The 23,876-nt window shown below is 42.0% G+C and overlaps 1 protein-coding gene across 2 annotated transcripts in view; it reads left to right on the forward strand.

Moving 5' to 3' along the window:
* The window catches only part of LOC146190590 (palmitoyltransferase ZDHHC17-like), a 30,674-nt gene that overhangs the window by 3,396 nt on the left and 3,402 nt on the right, over positions 1-23,876 (forward strand). For both annotated transcript variants that reach the window (XM_084600983.1, XM_084600982.1), the window contains exons 5-15: positions 57-195; positions 1,730-1,892; positions 2,330-2,455; positions 3,579-3,718; positions 9,310-9,410; positions 9,763-9,887; positions 12,148-12,304; positions 14,748-14,831; positions 17,261-17,412; positions 19,067-19,164; positions 20,230-20,409. In XM_084600983.1, coding sequence (XP_084457109.1) covers positions 57-195; positions 1,730-1,892; positions 2,330-2,455; positions 3,579-3,718; positions 9,310-9,410; positions 9,763-9,887; positions 12,148-12,304; positions 14,748-14,831; positions 17,261-17,412; positions 19,067-19,164; positions 20,230-20,368 — 1,424 coding nt within the window. In that variant the 3' untranslated portion in view covers positions 20,369-20,409. The remainder of the gene's footprint in view (positions 1-56; positions 196-1,729; positions 1,893-2,329; positions 2,456-3,578; positions 3,719-9,309; positions 9,411-9,762; positions 9,888-12,147; positions 12,305-14,747; positions 14,832-17,260; positions 17,413-19,066; positions 19,165-20,229; positions 20,410-23,876) is intronic.

Consider the following 23,876-nt stretch of genomic DNA (forward strand, 5'->3'; position numbering starts at 1 on the left):
GGCATTGAAAGTACATTCTGAAAACTTGAAATAAAAAACCTTCTTCATTGTCTAAGGGGTCACCTCCATCCACCTGGCTGCCCAATCAGGCCACACAGCCATTGTTGCCTACCTTGTGGCCAAGGGAGTGCCTGTGAACCAGACGGACGGAAATGGCATGACTCCTCTTATGTGGTCTGCCTATAGGGTCATGACGTGAGTGCGAAGCCTTACTTCAGCATTTTAAGCAACCTTCTTTTTCCTTTTTCATGGACTGAACTTATCTGCTGGCATGGACCCTAAACTGGTGTCAGGAAAGCAGCAAGCAGCTTTTACCATTAACTGCTACAAATCTATGCACTGATGCAGTATTTAGCTGAGTGACAGAAGCAGCCATTTGGTTTTCTTTTTAATCCTTATCTTCACTGCTGTCTTTACCATATGCACTGTGGTGGGAATCATTGGAGTGATGAGTCACCTAATTTTGTGAGGGAAACCTTTTAACCATCGTACCAAGTGCCTGCAACCATACTTGCTATTTAGTGTCTACTCATGGAGCACACCTACCTGCAGCTTCTACAGCAGGGATATAGCATTGAAATGTGAAATAGAGGAAAATTAATGGCTTGGTTTGGTTTATTGGATTTAACGCCCAAAGCGGCTCAGGCTATTAGGGGTGCCATGGTGGAGGGCTTATAACTTATAACGAACTCAACAGTTACGTGGGCTGCATTCCTTTTATACAAAGTTTGTTATAAGCAGACTTGTTAGTCAAGTTAAATAGAATTGGCATGTATTTCTTCAATGCGTCCACTGTGTACATCTATTACTTTAAGCCACACCCAATCAAGCCGCTGTCTAAGCTTCAGCGTGCTACCCTTGACCGATCCTGTTTTTGTAAATGAGCTGCTCAAAGGACGCGGTGATACATATAGCGCCTGAGCCATTGGTATCAACTGGCGGTAGTTCGAGAACCTTCTCTGCATCCTTGTGCAGTTGTTATGATGCAGCAATTGAACTATGGGAGCATATCTTACTCAGAACGTATGAGTCAACCATTTCTAAAGTGCTGCAGCAGTGATGCATTGCCTGTGCGTACCAGCATCGCAGAATGCGGAGATTGGATTGGGCTGACGGCACATCAGTGTGACCGAGAATGCCAGCAAGGCATAACTTTTGACTTGTATTGCAACATCTCAGACCGCCGTCACTCATTGACCACAGCCTGCATGCAAGAGTTTCTCTTTCAATGCCGCCCCTGTCTCGCATTTACCACGATTTTAGTTTGACTTTACGCACTTTTCTCAGCTGATACACTCGCATGCACTGGATGTCAACGCGTGCTTGTGCAGCAGCTGCTAACTGAAGTTTATTGCCCACCTCCTTTTCGAGGAGGAAGGCTTGGCACTTTTTTCTGGGTGGTCATCACGGGAGCAGGTAGGCACATTTTTTGGTTGCGGGTACAAGTTTACATGCCTCCTTGGTCGTTATAACCGAGTGGTGAGGTCACGGGTGTTCATTTTAATTGATATGCAGTGCCGTGGTTCTTTGGTCATTATAGATATGTGGATGGTAGTTCCGCTCTTGTTCATGATAAGCGAGCATTTGTTATAGCTGTTGCTGTTGTTAGTAGGCTCGACTGTATTCTATAAATTCACCCTCACAACCTTTACAGCATATAATAGCGCTCGTGAAATACAGTAACCTTAACTCCTATCCATGTTTCTTCCTTCTTTCTTGTATCAACCAGGAATGACCCTTCCCGTCTTCTCATTACGTTGGGTGCCAGTCTCACCATGTGTGATAATTTTCACCGGAACACACCATTACATTGGGCTGTGTACGTCCGCAATAGCAGTGCTGTCTCGCTTCTCATTAAGGCTGGCTCAGATCTCTCTGCAAAAAATGCTCAGGTATGTAGGTTGCTTGGCTGCATCCTTCAGTTTTATAAGAACGGAGAAAAAAAGATGATGTAACAAAAGTGGCTGTTCTGGATGAAAATGTAACCTTATTTGACGAAAGAAGCCAAAACTCAATTGCTTATGCGCCAAAAATCCCAACACAACACAACAACAACACACAAAACTGAATGGGAAGTGAAAAAGCAGAAATGAGACTGTCAAGTTAGTGCATAGCTTAGCTAGAGAAAATAGAAAGCTTGAAATCAGAGAGCTTAGCTTGTGCACACCTTAACTGGCATATTCTTAGTAGCAAGAATCGGGTGCAAGAAGCTTTACTTCTATGGCAGTTGCTCGTAGCTGGTATGCATTGCATCTTACCTGGCGCTTCTGAAGCTGAAAGACTAGCAAAATAAAATGCGAAAAAAATGTGTGCCTGCTTAACTTTACAGGGAGACACACCGCGCATGATGGCTGAGAAGCTCAAGTCAGTTTGGATCGAGGAACGCCTCCTAGAGGCTGAGGCAGCCCGAGATGGCGCGCGTGGAAACTTCCTGGTCCGCATTGTGCGGGACAAGGTAAGATCTTTTTTTAAACATTTCTTTTGCCGCTAGCATGCTCATATTGTAAGTCCCTCAAATGGGACATGTGTTACATTGACATGCGCTGCCACGAAAAGACATTGAGCGTTGTTCAGTTTTTTGGCATTGGCATCCGTTTCTTGAAACTCGGAGTTTTGATTTTACTGCTACATTTTTCACCCGTCATGTAGCAAAGGCCACGAGGGAAGAAAGGTAATTGGTGTTGATGCCCACTAAAAAACAAAACAACAAAAAAAAAAAACAACAACAATGGATCCTAGAATAGACTGACACTCGGTATGCTTGTATGCCCGATCTGTCAGCATGCACTTCAAAAAGGCATTCATGCAGTCATATCCAGCCTGAGTGCTATTATTTATGTGCGACAAGCTTAAAAGCATGGTTTGGTGGCAGTGCTTGAAGCCTGTGTTGGAGTCTTCCATTGTCTTCTCTTATGATATGTGATGCAGTGTCAGTAACTTTGGAAGTTTCTGAAATAAATTTTGAAGATGTGAGAACTTTTGGCCTATTTATTTTCGTGTGTGTGTGTGTGTGTATAGGTGCTTTAATTGAGCTGTGGAATGGGTTAGGACTTTTAATTCTCCTGTGAGTGCACTGTAATATTAGTTGCCTGCAAATATATTAGTAGCCTGCAGAATATATTTGATAAAGTAGGTCACCCACAGAAGGCTTCATTTGGCTAGTGATGCAATGGCACTTAATGTGTGTTTTACCTGAATGGTACTAAACAGAAAAAAAAATTATGGGGGCCACTTGGGCACTGTCTTTGAGGATGTGATGCGACACCATTATAGGCTCCCATCTGCAGCTATCCTTGCTTTAATCTAGTCTAATCTAGTTTAGTTCAGTGTAGTTTAGTTTAATGGTCTTCTTCAACTTGTGCTCAGAGTAGACATCTCTCGAGCATGCAAGACTTTTGTGGTCGTAGTCTGCTGTTTAATTCGAAACTTAGTTTAGGTGTGCAACTTTAAAATGCATGTAGCTTCTAAGCTGTCATGTTTTAAAATTTCGTGCTTGCAGCATGCCCAAGTTGTGAGATGTTACATTTTTTTTTTGTACCGTGCGCTCACTTGAATGCTGTGCATGCTTTTCCTTTCAGACGTTGAAATATTGGGCCATGTTTAGCTCTCCGTTTGTGGCCTTCTACGCTGTGGGCCTTGTTCTCGACAGCCACGAATCTTATCTAGTCAAGTTCGGCCTACTGTTCATCATGGGCCTCGTCACCATGTTCCTTTCCAAGTGAGCCGATGCTGTCCTCTCAGTTCTCTTTTGAGATCTATTCCACCAGATCCACCCACTCTGTTTTATGTTCAGCAGAGGTGCGTAGCACATGCAAATGCCGGAACCTTCGGCAGCGTAGCCGAAATATAGTTGTCTAACTTTCCATGCAGTGCATTGTACTCGTAGATTGGAGAAGGCTGATGCCACTTTGGTTTATGAGGTTGTAAAGTGAAGCATCACTTGAACAAACTTCAAGGGACCTTGTTAAAGTGAAAGTTTGCTGAACGAAAGTAAATGTGTGGGAGCTTGTTTCGTCGGGGGTTCAAATCATATCTCAACTCATTTATTTGTCACTGCGCTCATTTGCAATCGAAGAGGGCAGTAACCTTTCGCAGCACTTATGAACTTAGGACTGCAGTGAACTTGGTCACCGTGTTCAAGCTCTCGTGAACATGAACATAGTCCAGCAGAAAGGTTTGCCGGGCAGCAAAGGCCTTCAGTTTCTCCAAACAGATCATGGTTAACCAGCATGCATATGTACGCCTTTCTTGGAGCCTAAAGGCCTAGTAGGGCTGAAGCTCTGGCTATGGGTGGCTATGGCTGTGAAGCCAATTGAGCGTGTAAAGGCAGCTATGGTTTCTGCTGGCTACGAGCCTCTTTGGATAGGCAGTTCAGTTTAAAGCTAAATGATGGCAGTTTTTGTCACGTGGTAATGAAGTGTGGTTCTCAACTTAAAAAAAAAAAGAATGAAACAAAAGGTGCTGGTTGTGCTTGTTGAAAATGTTCGAAGAATTGAAATGAGCAATATACTGAATTTCATTCAAGTGAAGGGCGTTTACATAGCGTTCAATTTAGCTTCGAGGGAGGGATTTAAAAAAGTTAGTACAACTGAATGCTTCGTTTAAATGACGCTTGTTCAAGTGGTATTCTACCATATCTGCTTGAGTCCTTGACCACAAGAGATGCACGCTTTTGAAACCTACAGTCATACGACAAAACAAGAACCACCTAGCTGTGTGTTAGGCACATATTATAGCTGTTTTGCTGTAAGGAAAGATGTGTTGTCACTTAAGGTTGAATTGCAGTGTTATTATGTATTGGTAGTGGTGATGGTAAAAAGCTGTTATTAATGCTAAAGCTTTAATAGGCTATGTTGATGAAGCCAAATCATGGACACAAAAAGTGATGCCACGACTGCGTATACGAACGTTGAATGAGTAATGAGAGACCATTAGTGTAGTGTAGTAGTATGTCGTAATGAAAAACAACTTAGTGTGATGTAGTAGTTATGTCATAATTAGAAACAGTTTAGTGAGGCAAAGTAGTATGTTGTAAAGAGAAAAATTAGTAATACAGAAGTTTGTGATAAGGAAATTAGTAAAGATAAAATTAGTGATGACAAAAGTACTGAGGAGAAAATTAGTGATAAGGAAATCAGTTTTAAGAAATTTAGTGATAAGGAAATTAGTGACAAGGAAATTAGTGTTGAAAAAATTAATGATAGCAGAATTAGTGATAAAGATATTTTCGCATTTCTCTAATGTGGGCTGCCACAGTGATCTCAAAGCTTTTCATTAGAAGGCTGTTTTTTCATCGTTGCTCACTTTTACAGTAGAACACCTCTGTAGTAGACACTCGGTCCGGCAAAAACCTTTACTATATTAGTTATTGGTTATAGCATGGTCCTGAAGAGGCTGTCTGGTAATTAAATGGCGCTACTTACTAAACACATCTTGTTGGTTTAAAGAACAAACACTTTTAAATACCTTCCATTCTTCTGTTACTGTCTCTTAATTTGATTTTTTTTTTTTCAATTGTCATATATTATGTTTACATCTTGTGGAAGTACAGCTTTAACATTAATGCAACATGGCTTCAAATGCAAAGTGTCTTTGATGATTTTGTGTGAAAACCAAACATTGCACGAACAACAGCATCGCCTTCTGCTGTTTCTGTCATTTAAGAAGCAATATTTGAGAAATGCGCCCGACACAGTCAAGCGCATCAAAACAGCATGAGCCACAATTCCACTTCTTTTCACTGCTGTGCTTTGCGTTGCCAAATGCTGCAAACTTTTGACTGTTTCTTCACTTCCCTACTTCTCGGTGCACTTTTGCTCTCTTTTACTTTCTCAACAGTTCACATCGCCTTCTTTCCATGTTCGTAGCCAGCTTCACTTTTATTTTTTTCTCCGACACGCTGTATGCTTTGCCTCAAAGCTCCAAGGCCCTCGTAAAGCTGGCTTCTCCTCAAGTTGATAAACCTGGTGGTAAAGCCATCTAAAAAAAAAAAGAAAGTGCCATTTCATTTTATTTTTGTTTTTCTTCAAAAAAGAAAAATCTGCCTCGCTACACACATGCCGCGATGTTATTTCGTGAAAAGTATGTCACTGTCTCCAGAAAACTTATTAAAATGTCTTTACTGTAAGCAGGAAAAGAATGCACAGTTATCTATGGCAGATGAACTTGGATTTCAGCTTTATTTTACATTTTACTTTATCCAAGTTTTTACTATATATCAGAGTTTACTATAGTGAGGTTCTACAATCTTATTCCCGTTGAGAGATCTTAGTTCACTTCAGAGTTGTACGTAATTGATTACTTGTACATTGTTGAGTAATTTTGTAATCAATTAATTACTTTTTAGACAGTAACATTTCAGGTCATTCTATTAATATTTTTTGGTTATTGGTTACCAGTCAGCGCAGAAAAGCCTACAAGGTGCGAAGTATCTGTGGGGATCTGATTGCATCAGACTGTTAGTCTGCAAGACGGTGCGCATGGCTGCCTGGCAGGTTGCATTCTCCGCTGTCTCCACTCTTCGTGTAGCTTTTGCTGGCTATTGTTGCAATTCTTCGACCTGAGAGAAAATGGCTGTCTAGTGAAGGACGATGTCAGGAGCTCCACCAGCTTTCTTCTGAAGGATTCAAGCAGCCTTGCTATGTTTCCATACGAAAAGCCACTTCTGCCATTCAAAAAAAAAAAAGAAGAAACGACATGATTTTTCAGCTTTTTAGCGACCTTATCTGCAGTGCCCTTTCACAGCACCAGCGATGAAGCGCGGAGTTTTACAGGAGGTGTTTGGTTTGGTTTATAGTGCTTAACATCCCAAACAAATTCAGGCTATGAGAGATGCTGTAAGTGGAGGGCTAGGCAAATTTTGACCACCTGGTGTCTTTTAATCTGCACTGATGTCGCACAATACATGGGCGCCCTGCTTTTCACCTCCGTCGAGAAGCGGACACCATGGCCAGGTTTTGGGATTTGTCTCTGGGTTCAGATGCTCAAATGGTATATTACCACTCCATTCTTTAGCGCTTACATGTAGTAGTGTTCAGTTTAGCAGCTGATGCCTTCACAAGGAAACGTTGCAAAATTTGTGATGATAGCTTTGGAAAACAACTCCTGTTGAAAATCAGCTGCATGCAAAAAAAGTTCAAGCAAGCCGCACTAGTTTATTGTAGTTTGAGCGAGTTTGTGTTATGGCAATAAAGTTCGACCAAAAGTGACTCAGTAATCGATTATAAATTAAAGTAACCAATTACTGTTCTGCAAATGTCGGTTACTTTTCTGGGGCTGTTAACTGACTGCGCTAGTCAGTTTTGAAATGTGTTAATTGTATTTGCAATTGGTTACTTATTTTCTGTAACGTACAAGGCTGGTCACATTATGCCCTGTATAGATATTTTTAGTCAGATACCATGTGCTTCTGCAGTGCAGCGAAAAACATTATGACAAAAGGCTTCTGTGCTCTGTGCTTGAAAACGCCAATCGCAGGGGTGGAAGTGCTGCTCCATTTGCTCCATTCTGCTCCAAATTGCTTTCCCTGCTTCCACCCTGCTCCAAACCGCAATATTGCTCCAAAACTGCTCCAAACTGGCTGTTTTGATGTTCTGCCATTAAATGTAGCAGAGCACGAGAACAATGTCTTTTCACCAGTGGCAAAGAGCTTAATACAAATGAAATTTTCGTAAGAGAAAGAAGCATGAGGCATAATAAATATTTGTTCGCAAGTAAATTTAGTATGAGCCACTGGCGATTCGAGATAATTGCAAAAAAAAAAAAATGCACTGTGCATGTGATGTAATACCACCTCTCAGCCTTTTGAATCGCTGGTGGAGAGAGAAGCGAGAGCAGCAAGTGAAGTAGATAGGCAAAAACTGCTGTGAGCCGTTTGGAAGGATACTTTTCTGGCTGGAAAAACCGCATGAGTTATTCTAATGGCACTGCTCTAAGAACAAGCAGGCACTCATCGAGCTCATTTGTCAGTAACAAGCTTGTCGGGCCTACGGTAGACAAAATCATACTTGAATCGTTTAGTGTTGGTACTCCGAAGATGTCACTCACTAGGAAGCTTCTCAAGAGTGTTGGAAAGCCATACAGGGCCTATTGCCAAGATTTTAAAAATGAGCCCCAGCATTGATCAAGCAGAAAATGATAGAACTATTGGCAGGAGGTAGTGAAGTAAAAATGCTAAATGATGAAAAGGCTACCCTTCAGTGCCATCTATATTTCCTGAAGGCACTACTAACCACTGCTCAGGAATTTATCAGCACAGGCATAGGATCAAAAAGGATATGCACAAGATACAGAGCAAAAATGTCATTCCAATTAATTTGAGCTCCAAATTAGTGGCATTGCTTGAGTGCATTGAAGTGGTAAACTCAACATTTGAATCTGTCAAGTCAGAATAGGCAAATGGTTTAGGTCACACTAGATGTTCACGTTACGTTTGCTGCTAGTCTGTTCAAGTTGTTGGCCGTTTGTCTTGTCAGAAATGAGTGAAAAGTTGGAGAGGCATTGAACTTGCATAAAAAGGAATCAGATTGGACAGTTCATATTTTCTGTCAGAAAGAGAAAACTACAATTACTACAATTATCAGAGGCATTTGACCTTAGAAACCTGCTCCAAAACAATTCAAATGCTCTAAAACTCTTGTTTCATTGCTCCAAAGCTGCTCCAAAATGCTTGAGCCTGCTTCCACCCCTGCAATTGTCTCAACAACCTGTGTTATTGCTTTTGCATAAATGTCCACGGTGCTGTTGCCGTCTATGTGGAGATTGTGGGCGTTGATTTGCGTGCAAGATTTTTTTTTCTTTCTTTTTTTTTTTTTTTTTTTTGAGAACAATATGCAAGAAAATAGCATACCTTAGTCATGACTTGGAGATGCCTACGCCAGCTCGATAATTTTTAAAGTTTTTTTTTTCTGGTGGAATTTCGGTTTTAGTTTCAACCGTCTAATGATGGTTGTGACGTCACCATATCTCTATTTTTTTCAAAATGGTTTTTTTAGTCTGAAAAGCACCATAATGTGGAAGAGGCTGTCCAGCTATTTTGTGAAATTAAGTGGAGTGCATATAATACCAGTTAAAGTATGTTGTGAGTATGATGCTAGGAGGGTGCAGACAAATTCTTTAATGAGAGAGTGTCAGTGTAAAGCATTGTTTCTTGTTTTGCGTACACTAATATAGGGTCTGTAGGTACAACCCGCAGCATATCACATACATCTTATCGGCACAACTTGAGATTCTTTTCTTTTTTTCACATCTGACTTGATTGTTAGTTCTTTTGTTGGTTCTCGTAATCATTTGTTCTCCCCTTTCTTCCAGGTTATTATTTGATGAGCGCATCTTGAATGTCCTCCCTATGGCTGTGTACCTTGCCACAAAGTTCTGGATGTACATCACGTGGGTGACAGATTTATGGCCTTGTATCCTTGTCATTATTGCAACTGTTTTGCCTTCTTTTCTTGCCCCTTGGCCATACAAGTGCATTCAGAAAAAAAAAAGCATTGTTCACTGCTTTTCGAGGCATACGCAGCAGATTTGCCAAGTGAAGAAGGCTGCTGAAGGAAGTGGTTACACATTGTCACATGCTTGCGTCGTAAAGTTTTGCATTTATGACAACCAGAACCTTCAGCGAGGCTTCCTCAAACCGCAGTGGCATTTCCATTGTGGACTCATATCTTGCGAAATAAGGGTTGAGCTGTTCTGTAGATAATGTGGCTTGTCTTTTCCTTTTTGTCCACTTTTTGTCTGCCGACCCTTGACTTGTGATTGAAGATGTCGGCACTTTCTGGGTGAATGCTGGCTTTGCGATCTCGTCTGTGCCGCTGTTCTACTCGTTTTACAAGTCGTGGCGGGCAGACCCCGGCATTATCAGCGCCAACACAGAACAAAAGTTTAGGGTAAGCAAAGGAGCCACTTTTCTTTTTTTTTTTTTATTCCTCCTCATCAGTTGTCATTCGGCATCAGTTTTCTTGGAAATTGGCTTGTGATAATTGAGACTTGGATGTTGTACATCCTGTTACATAATTTATACCTGTGCTACACAGACATTCACAACTCTCTCAAAAACTTCCTTCCCAAAAAGGACCGTCAAGGAGTTCCTCCTTAATGGAGTTGTCACCGTGTCACGCGGCCAACAATGCGCTTTTCAGAGAAGCTCTCAGGAGTCGATTAGGTGCTGGTGACTTTGCACATATGCTCTCTCGCCACCCGTCATCATATACTGCTTAGGTGCATGTGGCATATTGTCGTTCCTTCTTGGTCTTTATTAGATTCGCCAACCTTTTTTGTTCATTGAATAGTACCCCCTTTTTTCCTTCTGCAAATTCTTTGCTGTCCTGAGGCAATAAACGCTATAATAAAACATACGTAAAATGTTCGAGTTGAGAGCATCTGAGATGTTTTTTAACTGTTTTTTGTTTTTGTTTTTTTCAAATAAAGTACCATTATTTTGACACTAAATAAAAAGAAATCTTTTCCTTTTTTCATAGTGGTGCATGTATGCGGTCAATTTCACACAAAGAGCGGTTTTGTCTGTTCCACTGCTCCTGTTTTGAGTGCCAAGGTGTTTGCTTCCACTCTCTCTTTTTTTTTAGTACAGAATGAACAGTGGTAGATGTTATGTTCCGACTACAAATGATGGGTTATGAAACTTGCTGGGGACAAGCGGTAGCCTCGTTTATTTCTTACGCACTGTGTACCCAGAAACCTGCAGGATGTTATGGATGCTCACATTGCTGGTTCATGTACAATTTATACCACAATGAACACTCAGCTTGTGATTGATATGCATGACTACCTTAGTAGTTTCAACTTAATTTACATGTTCAACTTGTCTGCGAAGACGGCGGTCTATTGTATTTTGTCAACGAGTGAAGAAATGCGAAGGTTGCATAACTTTTTGCATCACTAGAGGCCTTTTCTGATAGTGCATTTCTGGACCTCATGAGAATGATAAAGCAGAGGCTGCTCGCACTTCCTCTGTGTAGTCACTGATGAACAAGATGCCGTGGTGCTTGTTCGCTTCGAGGATTTTGTTTCTCTCATTCACATTTTTTTGTGTTCCTTTTGGCTTAGATGAGTTTCCCGACTTTGATTGATCAGAATATCAAAGCATGCGTAACAACAGTGCAGGAGTGCCTATGTGTCGTAGCTGGTCTCCCTCCTGGCTGCTGCCTTGCAGATGGCTGCTCTAGAAAATGTTGAGAACCATTGCACAACATTCAAGATGTTTTTTACACGCAGGACATATGCATATATATATTTTTTTCTGTTCAGTTCTGTACAGAGCCTAATACTAGCAAGGAACTGCTCTTATTATCATAGTTTTGAAGCAAAAGCTTTACTGCGCAATGTATCACCTAAGGTGAACCTGTCCGGCCTCTTGACCTGTAAAAAGGTGGTGCGACCTTGACCTGGTTATCCGCTTTCACTCCCACCTTCCTCCCTTCCTTTATGGCAGGGTTCCGGTGTCCACAGGACAAGTGCGGCAGATACTGTGCCGTTCTTTTCCTGTGAACCAATTATTATTAGGAAAATTATTACTGGCAGTGGCTGCATTTCAACGGGGGCAAAACGGAGAGGCAGTGTCTCTGGGCTGGGCGATGAAGCAAACGTTAAAGGCCCCCAGGTGTCCAAAATTAATCCGGAGGCCTCCGCTATGAGATCTCCTTCACTCTTTCCACTTTCACTCCCACTTTCCTCCCTCCCCTTAAGGCGCGGTTTCTAGAGAAGCTTGACAGATACTGTGCCTTTCCTTTCCTGTGACCAAAAAAGAAAAAAAAATGTTAATTGAAAAAGCGGCTACTCTAAAGGGGAAGCTTGATCGTCCCCTTAATTCAAACTGTGAATCCATGTGTAACAATGCTTAACTCAGCTTTCGCTCATATCACAAGGTTCATGTCACACTTAAACCCCCACAATTTTTTACAATGAAATTGTACTCTCCCTACATAATTTTCACATTTGTAAGAAGCCCAGATTTCTAGACCAAACCTAAGAATAAAAGCACTTCTCTTTCCCCCCATCCTCTTTAGACAAATGGCCACCTCATGGAATCTCTCTCAGAAGGAACCCTATACAGTGCAAAGTGTTTTGTGTCCACTTTTGCTCTCTGCAAGGTCGTCAGTACTGATTCTTCTCCATATGGCGCCTGTGCAGACCATAGTGGAGTTGGCTGAGCGGGACGGCTTTGACCCGGCCGTGTTCTGCAGCACCTGCCTGGTGCGCAGGCCTCTGCGGTCTAAGCACTGCTCTGTGTGCAACCTGTGCGTGGCCCGGTTTGACCACCACTGCCCCTGGGTCAACAACTGTGTTGGTGAGAAGAAAACACTTTGTCCATGTGTCCTTGTGTTACTTTATCGGTTCTGCCTTTGACTTTACCAACATGTGCAAGCATGTGTTTTACATGCGTTTAAACTAATGTGATGCGCCCACGAAAAGCTATTTACGAAAACCAGATCATGCAAAAGAGCAATAAGTATCTTGTGAGTCGTTATCGCAACGAAAAAATTTTACGCTACCTTTAGTTGCACTGAAGATATGGGCGACCGAAAATGATGCGCCTCCTCTCCCCCTCAACTCTGCTTACGTCGGCGCGCAACAAAAGAAAAGATGTAAACAAGTCGCGACGGCGCCCCATCCCACTCCGGCCCTCCTGAATGACTTGGGAGCGTCCAAAGACGTCACATGGGAGGTTTGCGCGTAGTGCACGAGGAGATGTGTCACCCCAATCGGTCGGCAGGGGCACTTTTTAAAAATAATTTGTAAATTATACGCCCCACGCAAAGCTTTCAAATTTGACTCGAATACTCATAAGGACCACCTCTGTGGATTTCTTGTATTAGAATATTACTGCAAATAGCATTTCAGGGACCTTAAACCATAACAAGGCTTTGTGCTTTTACATCAGAGGTGACTAAATCCACAGGGTTTAACTCTTGGGTCATATCTTTAGAAAAAGAAACTTTCCTCCAGCATCGGATATTTAATTCTGGTTTTAGGGAAAGGTGTAAGAGCAATAAAAAAACTTGTTGTGGTTTAGCTCTGGTTAACCCTAGTTCAATTGCGAAAGCAACGGCGGAAGCTTTTTTTGCCTGCTACATTATTGGGGACACTTAAGCTCATCCTTTAAGGGTATGACACGCAGTCGTTACACCTACGACTGCGTGTCATAGGGGTAACGAGAAGCAAACGGTTCTGGCAGGCTGATTTTGATAATACCCTCCCATATGAAAGGAGCGACCCGAGTTGGCAGCTTTTACTCGTGGCATAGGGGTAACGTGAATTCAAATGTTATGGCAGGCTGAGGAGACTATAGCTACACCTCTTCACGACGTAGCTGCCGCCACCTGAGGTCTTGAAAATCTATCGCAGTGTAGCTTTCGCTGCAAAAAAGGAAAAAAAAAAATCAGGAACACTGTTTTAGTTGCAGCGTCATTTAAAACAGCTAAAATAGTCAGTAGTATTTGTTCATTATAGAATAGTCCTGGCACACAGGTTCATGTCCAAGGACAAGCTATCTGCCTTGCGATTCAAACTTGGTAATTTGTATGCAATCCAAGTTGTAAGATCCATAGTGGTCGCTAGCAGAAGAGAAGATGGCATGAGCGGCCATACTTCAACTTTCCCCAGGTATGTGAACAGCTTGAAGGAAACAAAACAGAGTGTGACAGCACCCTATGAACATCAGTAGTAATGAACCAAGGAGAGTGCCAGTCAAGGTAAAAAAAATCAACTTTCATGTGCATCTGCTAGACCTGACAATGCACATACACAAACCAAAACTGTGCAGGTGCATCACCTTCAGCTGTGCGAAGCACTGAGGTGAAAATTTGTTTTGTTTTGTTTTTCTTTGTCAGAAGATAGCACTAACACTTTTGTAAGGCTCTTTTGTAATTCTGGGAGGCGGCAGCAAATTCTAGTGGGCATGTATTGTCAGTGTAGCTTGAGATTTCAAACAAAAGATCATTTCCATACATCTATGTCAAAAAGCCTCAAAAAGTTAAGTACAGTGCCCCTCGTACAGGCTATGTTATGGAGAGCGGCCATTGCATTGTCATTGAAATAACAAAATGAACTTAAAAAATGAGAGTCAAAGGCAGAAGGAATTTTTTGCAAAGACATGGGTTAACTGCAGTGCAATAGAGGTGGTGTTGTTAGTATGTAGTGTTTACTGCTGAGGTGTGTCAGATACTATGTGACCATCAAGATAAACCAGCAGCACTTTGCTGATAATTCACTCATGTGCAGCAGGCCTGGTTGTTTTTATTAGCACGCTAGGCGTTCTCTTAGCGCAGCGTTCCTGAGGTTTATTAGCCTCAGGGAGCCTAAACATGCTCTGGAAAGGGCTCTCTTTCTGCCGTGCAGTCTTGCAAAATAGATGCTGAGCCTCTAAATAAAATGCCGAAATTGTGCCACTAGTATTTATGGCCTTCATTATTTTCGCCATTCAACTGCAATATTAGTCTACCAGAATAGGCCAACTTCAATTTGCCCTCAATGTCCCTGCAGACACCTCACAAACTTTTGGGTCGATTTTGATTCGCAGTGAGGACTGTAGTGACTGCAGTTTTTATTGCGCTGACAGCAAGCATAAGTATTTTAATTTCGAAGCAATCCTAGTTAATGCTGATCTAGACCTGCAGTAGCAGATGTAAGGCCTAACTTTGCCTTTTTTTTTTCTGGGCGTAACCTTTCTCAATCTTGGTGCCTTTCGCTTCCTGAGGAACCCTGCCATTGCTTTTGTGTCCCTTGTACAGGAGCTGGGAATCATGTCTACTTTGTCAACTATTTGATCTTCCTTCTGGTCATGTTGGGATGGTCTTGGTACGGCTGCTTCTCGTGTAAGTGCACCCTTCTTTGTCCGTCTCTGCAGCGTTGACTGATGCTGACTGGGGTAGTAGATCCTGCAGAAATAGGATTTAGAAATTAATGCAGGAATGCATTTAATGGCTACATTACCACCTTCCTTTGTCCATCTGTCTGTCCGTCCATATCGTGAGGAAAATGCCTGTGTCATCTGGGCTGTATAAGTTCAGGAACAAGTCAGAAATATTTGGATTGATGCCAAATTTTTCAGGGAAGTTCCTGTCGCCAGAGGAAGGTAATTGAGCTGCAAAGAAAATTGGGCTAATTTAGGTGAAGGGAGGAATTGAAGCCCAAGAGCTTCATGTAGCGAGATGACAGGCATGCCACCCGTAGGCCATAAGTTCTCGTTGGTTCAAGCTGAATGAGTGGGGAACCTAGTAAATGTGTGATGCAAATGGGAGGAACCTCACAGCACAGTCACATCTGAGATGCCATACGCGAGAAAAATTTTATTCATTTAAAAATGTCTGCACAATATCCTTGCAAAATGACCAAAAAGAAACTCCTTGAAACATTTCCTTTTCGTTACGAATTGCGCAGAGCGTTTTTCTTTGTGATGCATTATTTTTTGTGTTCGAACGTGCTTTTGCAGCCTCTCTTGCTTGTGTTCTTGCTTGCACTTGCAAGCGTTTGCTACGGCTTTGTCTGTGTTCTTCTGGGATTGTTCCTATATACCTGGTTGCCTCGCCTCATGGACAAAATGTCTATAAATATGCCTCTGCCAATGGTATATCATCCTCACTACATGCATCCACGAGACGTACCCCGTGTGTGACATATGAAACGATTGGATAGTGAAACAAGCCAGGAACAAATGCTTGCATCAAGATGATAACAGGCGGCTGCTTCCACAGGGTGCTTACAAGTGGCGTGATGAAAACAGTACACAAAGGTTTCTTTAGTGCCACCTTACAACCTTCTTCGTGTGGTTCATTGCATATGCATGGAATCATAACTTCAAGCAACACGCGTGCATTTCTGTAGTGTGTTAATCTAGATGTAAGGCGGGCTAGCCTGCAAATATTTTTTTTCTGCAATTGTTTAGGTGCATGCTCTCCAAACACTGGGCATTTCGCCATCAGTGCCTTGACCTTGATCCAGGGGTTGGGATGAAAGGGACTTTAGTAAGGATGTTGAACTTCCTTTAACTGGGTTAAAATACATCAATGTTGCTTTTATAGATACCCCTGGCTCAAAGCAAGGTGCGCACACTGGCAAACTACAGGGTTGCAATCATTTTATTGTGTTCTTAGTGAAAGGGGCTGCATAAGCGTGGGAGTAAGCACTGTCAAGGATAGGTCATATGAGACCATGTAGTTTGTGATTTTACTGAATAATAATAATTAGTAATAATAATTGGTTCACAAGAAAAGAAAGGCACAGTATCTGTCACACTTGGCTCTATGGACACCTGAACCACACCATAAGGAAATAGAGGAAGGTGGAAGTGAAAGTGAAAGTGGAAAGAGAGAAAGTGGAGCCCTAGTGGAGGGCTAGGGAGTAATTTCGACCACCTGGGGATCTTTAACATGCTCTGACATGGCACAGCACATGGACCCCTTCGAAACGAAAGGCAGCCAACAGCGGTCGGGATTGAACAGGGGTACTCTGGCACAGTAGTCAGACGTCGTACTAAGTGCTGTTGCTTTGGTGTAGGGTACACCTCTTACTTACAGCTTTGTGTGGACATTGTTTCATGGCCAAGGTGTGCATATTTTGACATTCTATGCAGTTACTACCATTACACGACCAGGTAAAGTTGAAACCTGCATTGGCAGTCTTTAATGAGAGAAATATGATCAGGTTAATGGACAGATTTGTGAGGTATGATGCTGAAGAAGTTGTTTTGAAGAGTATTTTATCATATATTAATGCTGTTTATTTCACATTGCAATCTTGTGCTCTTCATGTCATGGGATGTTTAATACAGCACAGGCAGCCTTTGGGTGTGCAGCACTACTGAAACTTTTCGATTCGTAGTACTAACAATCACAATATGAAATTTTAGATATCATTGTAATTTGTCAGCAGCCATCACAGTGAGCACAGTGTGATGATGATTACGGTAAAAATTTGAAATAAACTGTTATTTTTTCTGCACTGAAATAAATTAAGCAAAATTCTTATCGTACATAAAAACAGACACGTGATTGGCACAACCGACAAAAAAATGAAACCAGCAGTAGTGTGGGAGATGCGTATTTCTCATGTGAGGAGCACCAAACACTGTTGCTTGTAAACATAATCAGCAGAACGCTGTCAGGCGAAAGAGAACTGCACACCTTCGATGGCTCTGTCTTTAATGCCTTGTTTTGATTTCTTGGCTGATTGGGCATGTTCAAGGTACCAGCAGACCATTCACAATGTAGACGCAACTGTGTTACCCTGTTCTCCACCCTCCCAGTCTGGAGTGTGCGGCTGAGTGAGAACAAGGAGACCCATGAGCGCACTCTGTGGGCTGCCCTCTCGGAGAGCGGTTGGATCAGCTGGGTGGCGTTCAACACGCTCCTGCACAGCGCCTGGGTCACCTGCCTGCTGGTCTGTCAACTGTACCAGGTGAGCTCTGGTGTCTGTTGTGCTGGATGAAGCTGGCACCGTCAGTAACATTTACTGAGACTTATTTGTGACTGAAGAGGCACTCGTACTGGGCAGCTATGCTGAAGCAGCTTTCCTGCATGCATGAAAAAGGGCAAAGGATTTATCTCAGCACAGAGGGTAGATATGAGTGTAAAATGGCAGAACTTGCTGAAACAAAAAAATTTAATTTCACATACTACAAGTCGAGCCTTGTTTGCAGTTGAGAGGTTCCACTGGGCTTTTAGGAAGGGAGAGGCATGTAGCTGGTTCATTTTGTCGGGCACCTTGAGAGAAAAGAAATTGCACCCGATATAGGTAAGTCGGCCAAATGCAAAGTATGTGCGGTAATGCGGCGCGTTTCATTTCGCTTTTGTTTCGAAGCTAGAGCTTCGGGCGAAAATTGGCAACATTTCTAGCTGGGACCCTTAGTAGTAGCATAGTATAAAATTTTGGGACTGCTGATGCGCCTTAACAGCAGTATGCTTGAATATCCATTGCGCACTGATGGAAGAAAACTGCGACATGCAGTGATGCACAGCGTGAGAGAGTGGTAGATCAGCTGAAGTGATAGCACAGTGCTCTCATGCAGTGGTCAGCAAAGTGGATCTGTTTGCACAGCCACAGTATCAAAATTCAGTCTCGGCACAGTTGTAGCCGTAGTATTTTATTCTTTCAAGGTCACGTCCCTCAGTGCCGGCTGTTCCCCTCTCCCCAAGCAGCAAAGCTGACATTTACCATACAGGTACAGAGCCTAAACTCACTGTGGCATCTAATGGTAGCATATTTAAAGAAAGAACTGCCTGCTGAAGGCTTCAATTGCTAGGTATTTTGGGGGTCCACCTAACGAAGTGAGCCAGTTAGGTGTCTTTCCTTTCCTCAGAACTAGCAAGGAGGTCCAAACTGTGAACAAGATTTGTCTGGAAACTGGGCTGTCCTATTTGCTTAATTTGAGTGAGCCATGGTAGTCATTATCTTAGTGGTGCCTGTTTCACTCAGAGGAGCTCAGCTGCTTTAGGTCTCATGCTGTTCTTGCAGTGGATGTCCAGCTGCTCCCAGCCAGTCACAAAGGGGCAAACAATGTTTTGCTTTGGCAGGATGTTAATGCTTATGCGTCAAATATGTCCTGTAACTGGAGGTCGCAAAAGCCATTGTGTGCTATTCCAAAAGTTACTTGCTCACTTCACGAGGCCCTGTTTTCTGGCAGTCACTATGGAAAATTTTATTTAAATCGGGGTGCTTATAATGTGTTTGTAGAGGCCTTGAGTTGTATTGTCTTTCACTACAATGTTAGCTGTGGAGGAAACACGAAAATTACCAGCGCCAGTCTTGACAGTGTGACACATTTGGCGTCAGATAAATCATAAAGATGACAGATGGTTGCCGACTGCAGGGCTATTATATTATACAAGTAGGGCGGGCGGATGGCAAAATGGTTTTCATTTAAAGACCTGTTGAGAGTATAGTATGTCATTTTTTTAAATTGTCACCGAATCCTTGCAGTGCAGGCAGAAAATGAGATTTTAATTTCAATGTTTTTTTTTCTCTAGCAAAATAAAATAAAATCCCTAAGCAAGTGTCTTGTTAAGGACGTGCTCAAGTACATTATTCTCAAACCAGTGTGAACCAATTGCAGATGGTGTGGCTAGCCATGACCACCAATGAGCGCATGAACTGCCATCGGTATCAACACTTTAAACGAAGCAGTTCTGGACGTGTTATCAGCCCTTTTAAGTGAGTATCATCTTTTTCGTCTCTGTGTGCAGCTCTTTTCAGAGCTACGATTGCAAAAGAATAGGCCAACAGTCGCAATATTACAATTAATGCAGGAGGTCCCGATACAGCCTTGAGCTCTGGGACCTCCTTCTGTGTGATTTATGTAATAGTACCGCTTTTTAATGAATAAACAAACTTTCTTCTTCAAAAAAAAAAAAAAAACAAATGCAAAATTTGAACACACTCTTGATGTACTTGAACAGCAGGCGATTGCATGTAGGATGATCCTGATACGGACTGATTACACTGCCCCCTAACTGAGGCAATTTTGGTACTCGCTGTCTTGATGTTGCACACACTAAAGAAAATTTTAAGTGAACAGCGAGGTTAATGAAATCAATTAATGCATTTACTCCAATATGAGGGGGTGTATTGCCAGTTGAGTGGCAAGGAGTCAAGGAGGAAGAAAGGAACTGAGGAGACAAGTTAATATGGTTGAACCAGCATTTTCACACACCAAGTAATTTGCTGGCATCACCTCGACAACAGAAGCTGCATTTGTCTGAAAATTCGTGGGGAATTCGTCACTGTTAAAAAACAGTTCTTTAGTGTTTGAGCTTAGTAGGTAGTAAGGAAGAAAAATACAGGGTAGCTTGTTTCAGTGGGAATTGTCAATGATTCCATCGGAGAGAAGGATGGCTATGGAGAACTTTGCTGCACCTCTGTGATGAGTATGCTCATACTTTTGTGGCCTTACGCTCAGTTGGGCCCGCAGGTTGCATTCTTTAAAGCTTCTTCTTTGCATTTCTTGTAAAGCGGTATTGATTTCACAATGCTTCCATAACTTGAAGCTGCAGCTTGCAACTGGGCCTCTGGCACTAGCATGCATTGAGGAATATTGCCTTTGCTGGCCAAACCTCTCGAAGTGTCAACCCGTCATACAAGAGTGTACCTTTACTTTGTGCCCTGCTTCAGTTTTTCTGGGTTATTTATTGTTTCGTGGCCATAAATATTGAAGCTGCATTTTTTGCATGTTTTGGAGTAGCGTGATATGAGGAAAACACATTGTGTTTTCTTCCCTAGCATGGGGCCTCTGAAGAACTTGGCTGACTTTTGTGAGTGGCGCTGCCTCAGAGTGACTCCCCAGGACTGGCGGCAGGTCTACGTCAATGAAGATGATGATGACGATGATGAAAAGCGGACGCTTCTTCATTATGTGTGATCAAGCAGTCAACTAATAGCAGCTCTCAGCCTTGCCAAAACGTGAGTGGGCTTCCCACTCTAGCTCTGGTCTATTTTCGTTCGGTGACTGCATATTCGTTTTTGCTTTATTGGGCCTCATATCATGTGCAGAGGAGTCCTAGTAAAGCAGGGACCTGGTAGCATTTTTCTACCTTAAATTTACAGAACCGAAAAGTGTGCCAGAATAAGTGGGAAGCATGCCTACAGCTACTTTTTATTAGCATTATGATTTAAGTTTTGTGTTATTGCCAGCCCCTTTTTTCTTCTAGATTTACAAAATATCCACGTCAAGTTTGAACCTCATCGTTATATATGTATATATTTTTAAAATGCAGGTGAAAGGCATATTTTCTGGGAACATCTATTAATCAAAGCTGTCTGATTTTGAAAAATGTTTTTGTTGGATAAGGTTGTACACATTAGCATCCCTTTAAGTAAAGTCACTCAGACTGGCAAAAATCTTTTCTATACCAGGGTCTTTACCACAGCTTAAGAAGAGTGAGGTGTCTCAACGAGTGCTCCGCAGGTGGCACAGAGCCCTTCGCAGTTTCGGTGCTCGACCAGATGGCGCCACACAACTGCGTCCACTTTTGAAGTTAGAAACAGCGAAGTAAATTGGCAGGCAGTAGCATTTAGCAAGAAAATGCTGTAATATTGGGGACGTATACATTAAGAAGCAATGAGAACAACTTGTTTAAATACAAAGCTTAACCAAAATGAGTAAGTAAAAAAAAATGCATACTTTCCAATAATTTTTAGTATTTACCGGTTGTTCCCATGATCTTCAGGTTATTTAGCATGCTCTAAGCATTTGGAATGCCCAACAATTAGCTTGCCACAAGGCTGATAAAAAGTGGATGTCTGTATTGATAAGTCATCTGTAATTCGTCAATCTGCCTAACACCGGTGTCACTGACGGACAAAGAAACACACATACGACCTAGAAGACAAACATCACGGAAATTAGATCGGTCTTGAGGACTGTCGAGTGGCTTGGGGAAAGCACGACATTAATTTGGCAGCAGAATATCGTGCCTTTTGGCAACCCTTTTTTCGTTCCTTCCTGACTTTCGATTGGTGTGCAGGACAGTCATGGAAAATGGCCGACACTGCATCTTTCACAAGATATGGTCGCCGCGGTGAATGTACAGTTGAGTAGTACATATGGTGGTCACCTGTCTTGCCACGTTTTTGACACGAGATGAGGCTCGAAATGCTTCTCACATAAAAAGTCTGAAGGTTGCAGCGAACAGTTCTTACGTGGGTAGCCTTTCTCCACATCTTCGAACAGTCTTTGTTCTTTGGTGCCGAAAACAGCGACAACCTTTCTTTGCACGACTAGCCTGTCCTGCAATGCGGAGCAAAGCGCTTTTGCCCTATTATGAAAGCACCGAAGCGCCGGTGACTACACTATACTCCCCCACAATCAAAATGCAGACAGAATGCAGTCAAAATACCAACCAAAACTTACTTTCAATGGCACGTTCATTGCAAGCAGATGACAGCAACACGTGCCCGCTTTTCTGCATCGCCATTTGTCGGCAGGGTACACCTTTCCATTCTTACACTGTGCTCTTCACTGTGTCAGTTGTTGGTGATGACATGGCCCTAAAGATGCTGTCTGTTAACTAGTGGCTACTTACTAAACATGCCGTGTTGCTTTATGAAAAAAACACTCTGAAATACTTTCCATCCCTCTCTTATCATCTGTTTGTGCAGTTTTTTTTATTTCAGTTATAAGATTCCTTTTTTTCTTTGCTTACATCTTGTGGAAGTAGCTCTTTAGCATGAATGCAGCGCGGCTAAAAGTGCAACTAAATTTCGTTTCAAGTAAAAACTAATGACTTGCATGAACATTGTGTAGATGTGCGGCGTCTCCACTTCTTTCCACCGCTGCCTCATGCTCTGTGCTGCACAATGCTGTAAATGTTAGTCGTTTCTGCCTTTTTCTATTTCTCACTGCACATTTATTCTCTTTTACTTTCTAAACGGACTGCACCGCCATCTTTCAAGCTCTTCTTCTTTCCCTATACGCCGCATGCTTTCCCTCATGGCTCCAATGCCTATGTAAGGTTGGCTTCTTCACAAAGCTGGTGAGCCTGGTGGTAAACCCATTTGAAGAACACTACTACTAGTGTTTATTATCCTTGTTTTTTTTTTTTTTTTTTTAATAAAAATTTGCCTCGCATTTCTGGGAAGCATGCATGCGGCAATGTCATTTTGTAAGAGGTAGGTCACTGTGGTCTGACGCGCTTTACTAGAACCGATTTTTATCAAAAATGTAGTATTTACTATAAGAGGGAAAATATGTTCAGTTGTTTATGGAAGATGAATTGGGATTTCATCACTTCATTATATTAGAGTTTTCAATGTATATGACCAAGTTTACTGTAGCGGGGTTCTGTTGTATCGACATTTCTTGGCATAAGCTATGGGTAGCTCCTTGTTTTAGTTATTGCAGAATATTGTCCACGCTTTTGTTGTCCTTAATGTGGTAGAGACCTAGCAATACGTACATCGGGTTTGTTAACGACACTGGCGAGTTGGCATTGCTTCCTCATTGTTTTTGGGCACATCCTCCTTGTATTATCCATGTATCGTATTATCCAGGAACATATCAAATGGGAGCAAAAATAATTTAATTCTGGGAGATTTTTACCACTTTTGATTTTGAGCATATGAATAAAAAAATCATATGAACTGAGAACAAATCATCAAGGTTCTACTTCACATGGTATAGGGATCCTTGAAACCAAAAAGTTGCAAAAAAAGATATATGTTTTGGAAATGGCATTTTCGATTACAAATTTCATCTATATAGAAGTTTTCCATTTTGTGGATCAAATATTAACCTTAATTCCAATATACTGTAATTGCAATGTGTACCTCATCTCTTTTCGGTCTTCATCATTTTCTCAAAGCATATTTTTTTTACTGTTTGCAAGTTTACAAGTGTACATCTCAGCATCTGCAGCAGGGAGATCAATACCTTTTTGCAGCATTCTACTAAATTATAAAAGCATACAGTGTTGGAAGCAGATAGTATTTTTCAATCGAGGTTTACAAATTTTTTGTGTGCTCTAATTGACGCAGCATGTTAAAATCTTACCAGCTTATAAACGTGCCATAAAATAACTAAAATATTTTAATTTGAAAACTACTTTCAACATGCATTCTTTCTGCATAATGCGACCTGGCCATATTAGTAATAGGTCTCTAATGAGCATCTTTTTTTATTTTGTCTTTTGTGAGCAAAATAATGGTCACCTTAGTATCTTCATTCTGTGGGCAATTAATCACAACTGAGAGACGTTATTTCCTGTGCAGCCCTTTGTAGGAGTAGACCGGCATCTAAATTCCTTTCATTCAGTGCAAGCTGTCAAGTTCTATTACCGCGCTTCCTTCATATGCAGAGGTTTCTTTCACTGTGTGCGTGTGTGTGTGTGTGCGTGCACATGCACAGGTTGGGGGGGGGGGGGTACGTTCAA

This window comes from Amblyomma maculatum, chromosome 4 (genome assembly GCF_055883805.1).
Source record: "Amblyomma maculatum isolate TAMU_Amacu chromosome 4, ASM5588380v1, whole genome shotgun sequence".
Classification (NCBI taxonomy): domain Eukaryota; kingdom Metazoa; phylum Arthropoda; class Arachnida; order Ixodida; family Ixodidae; genus Amblyomma; species Amblyomma maculatum.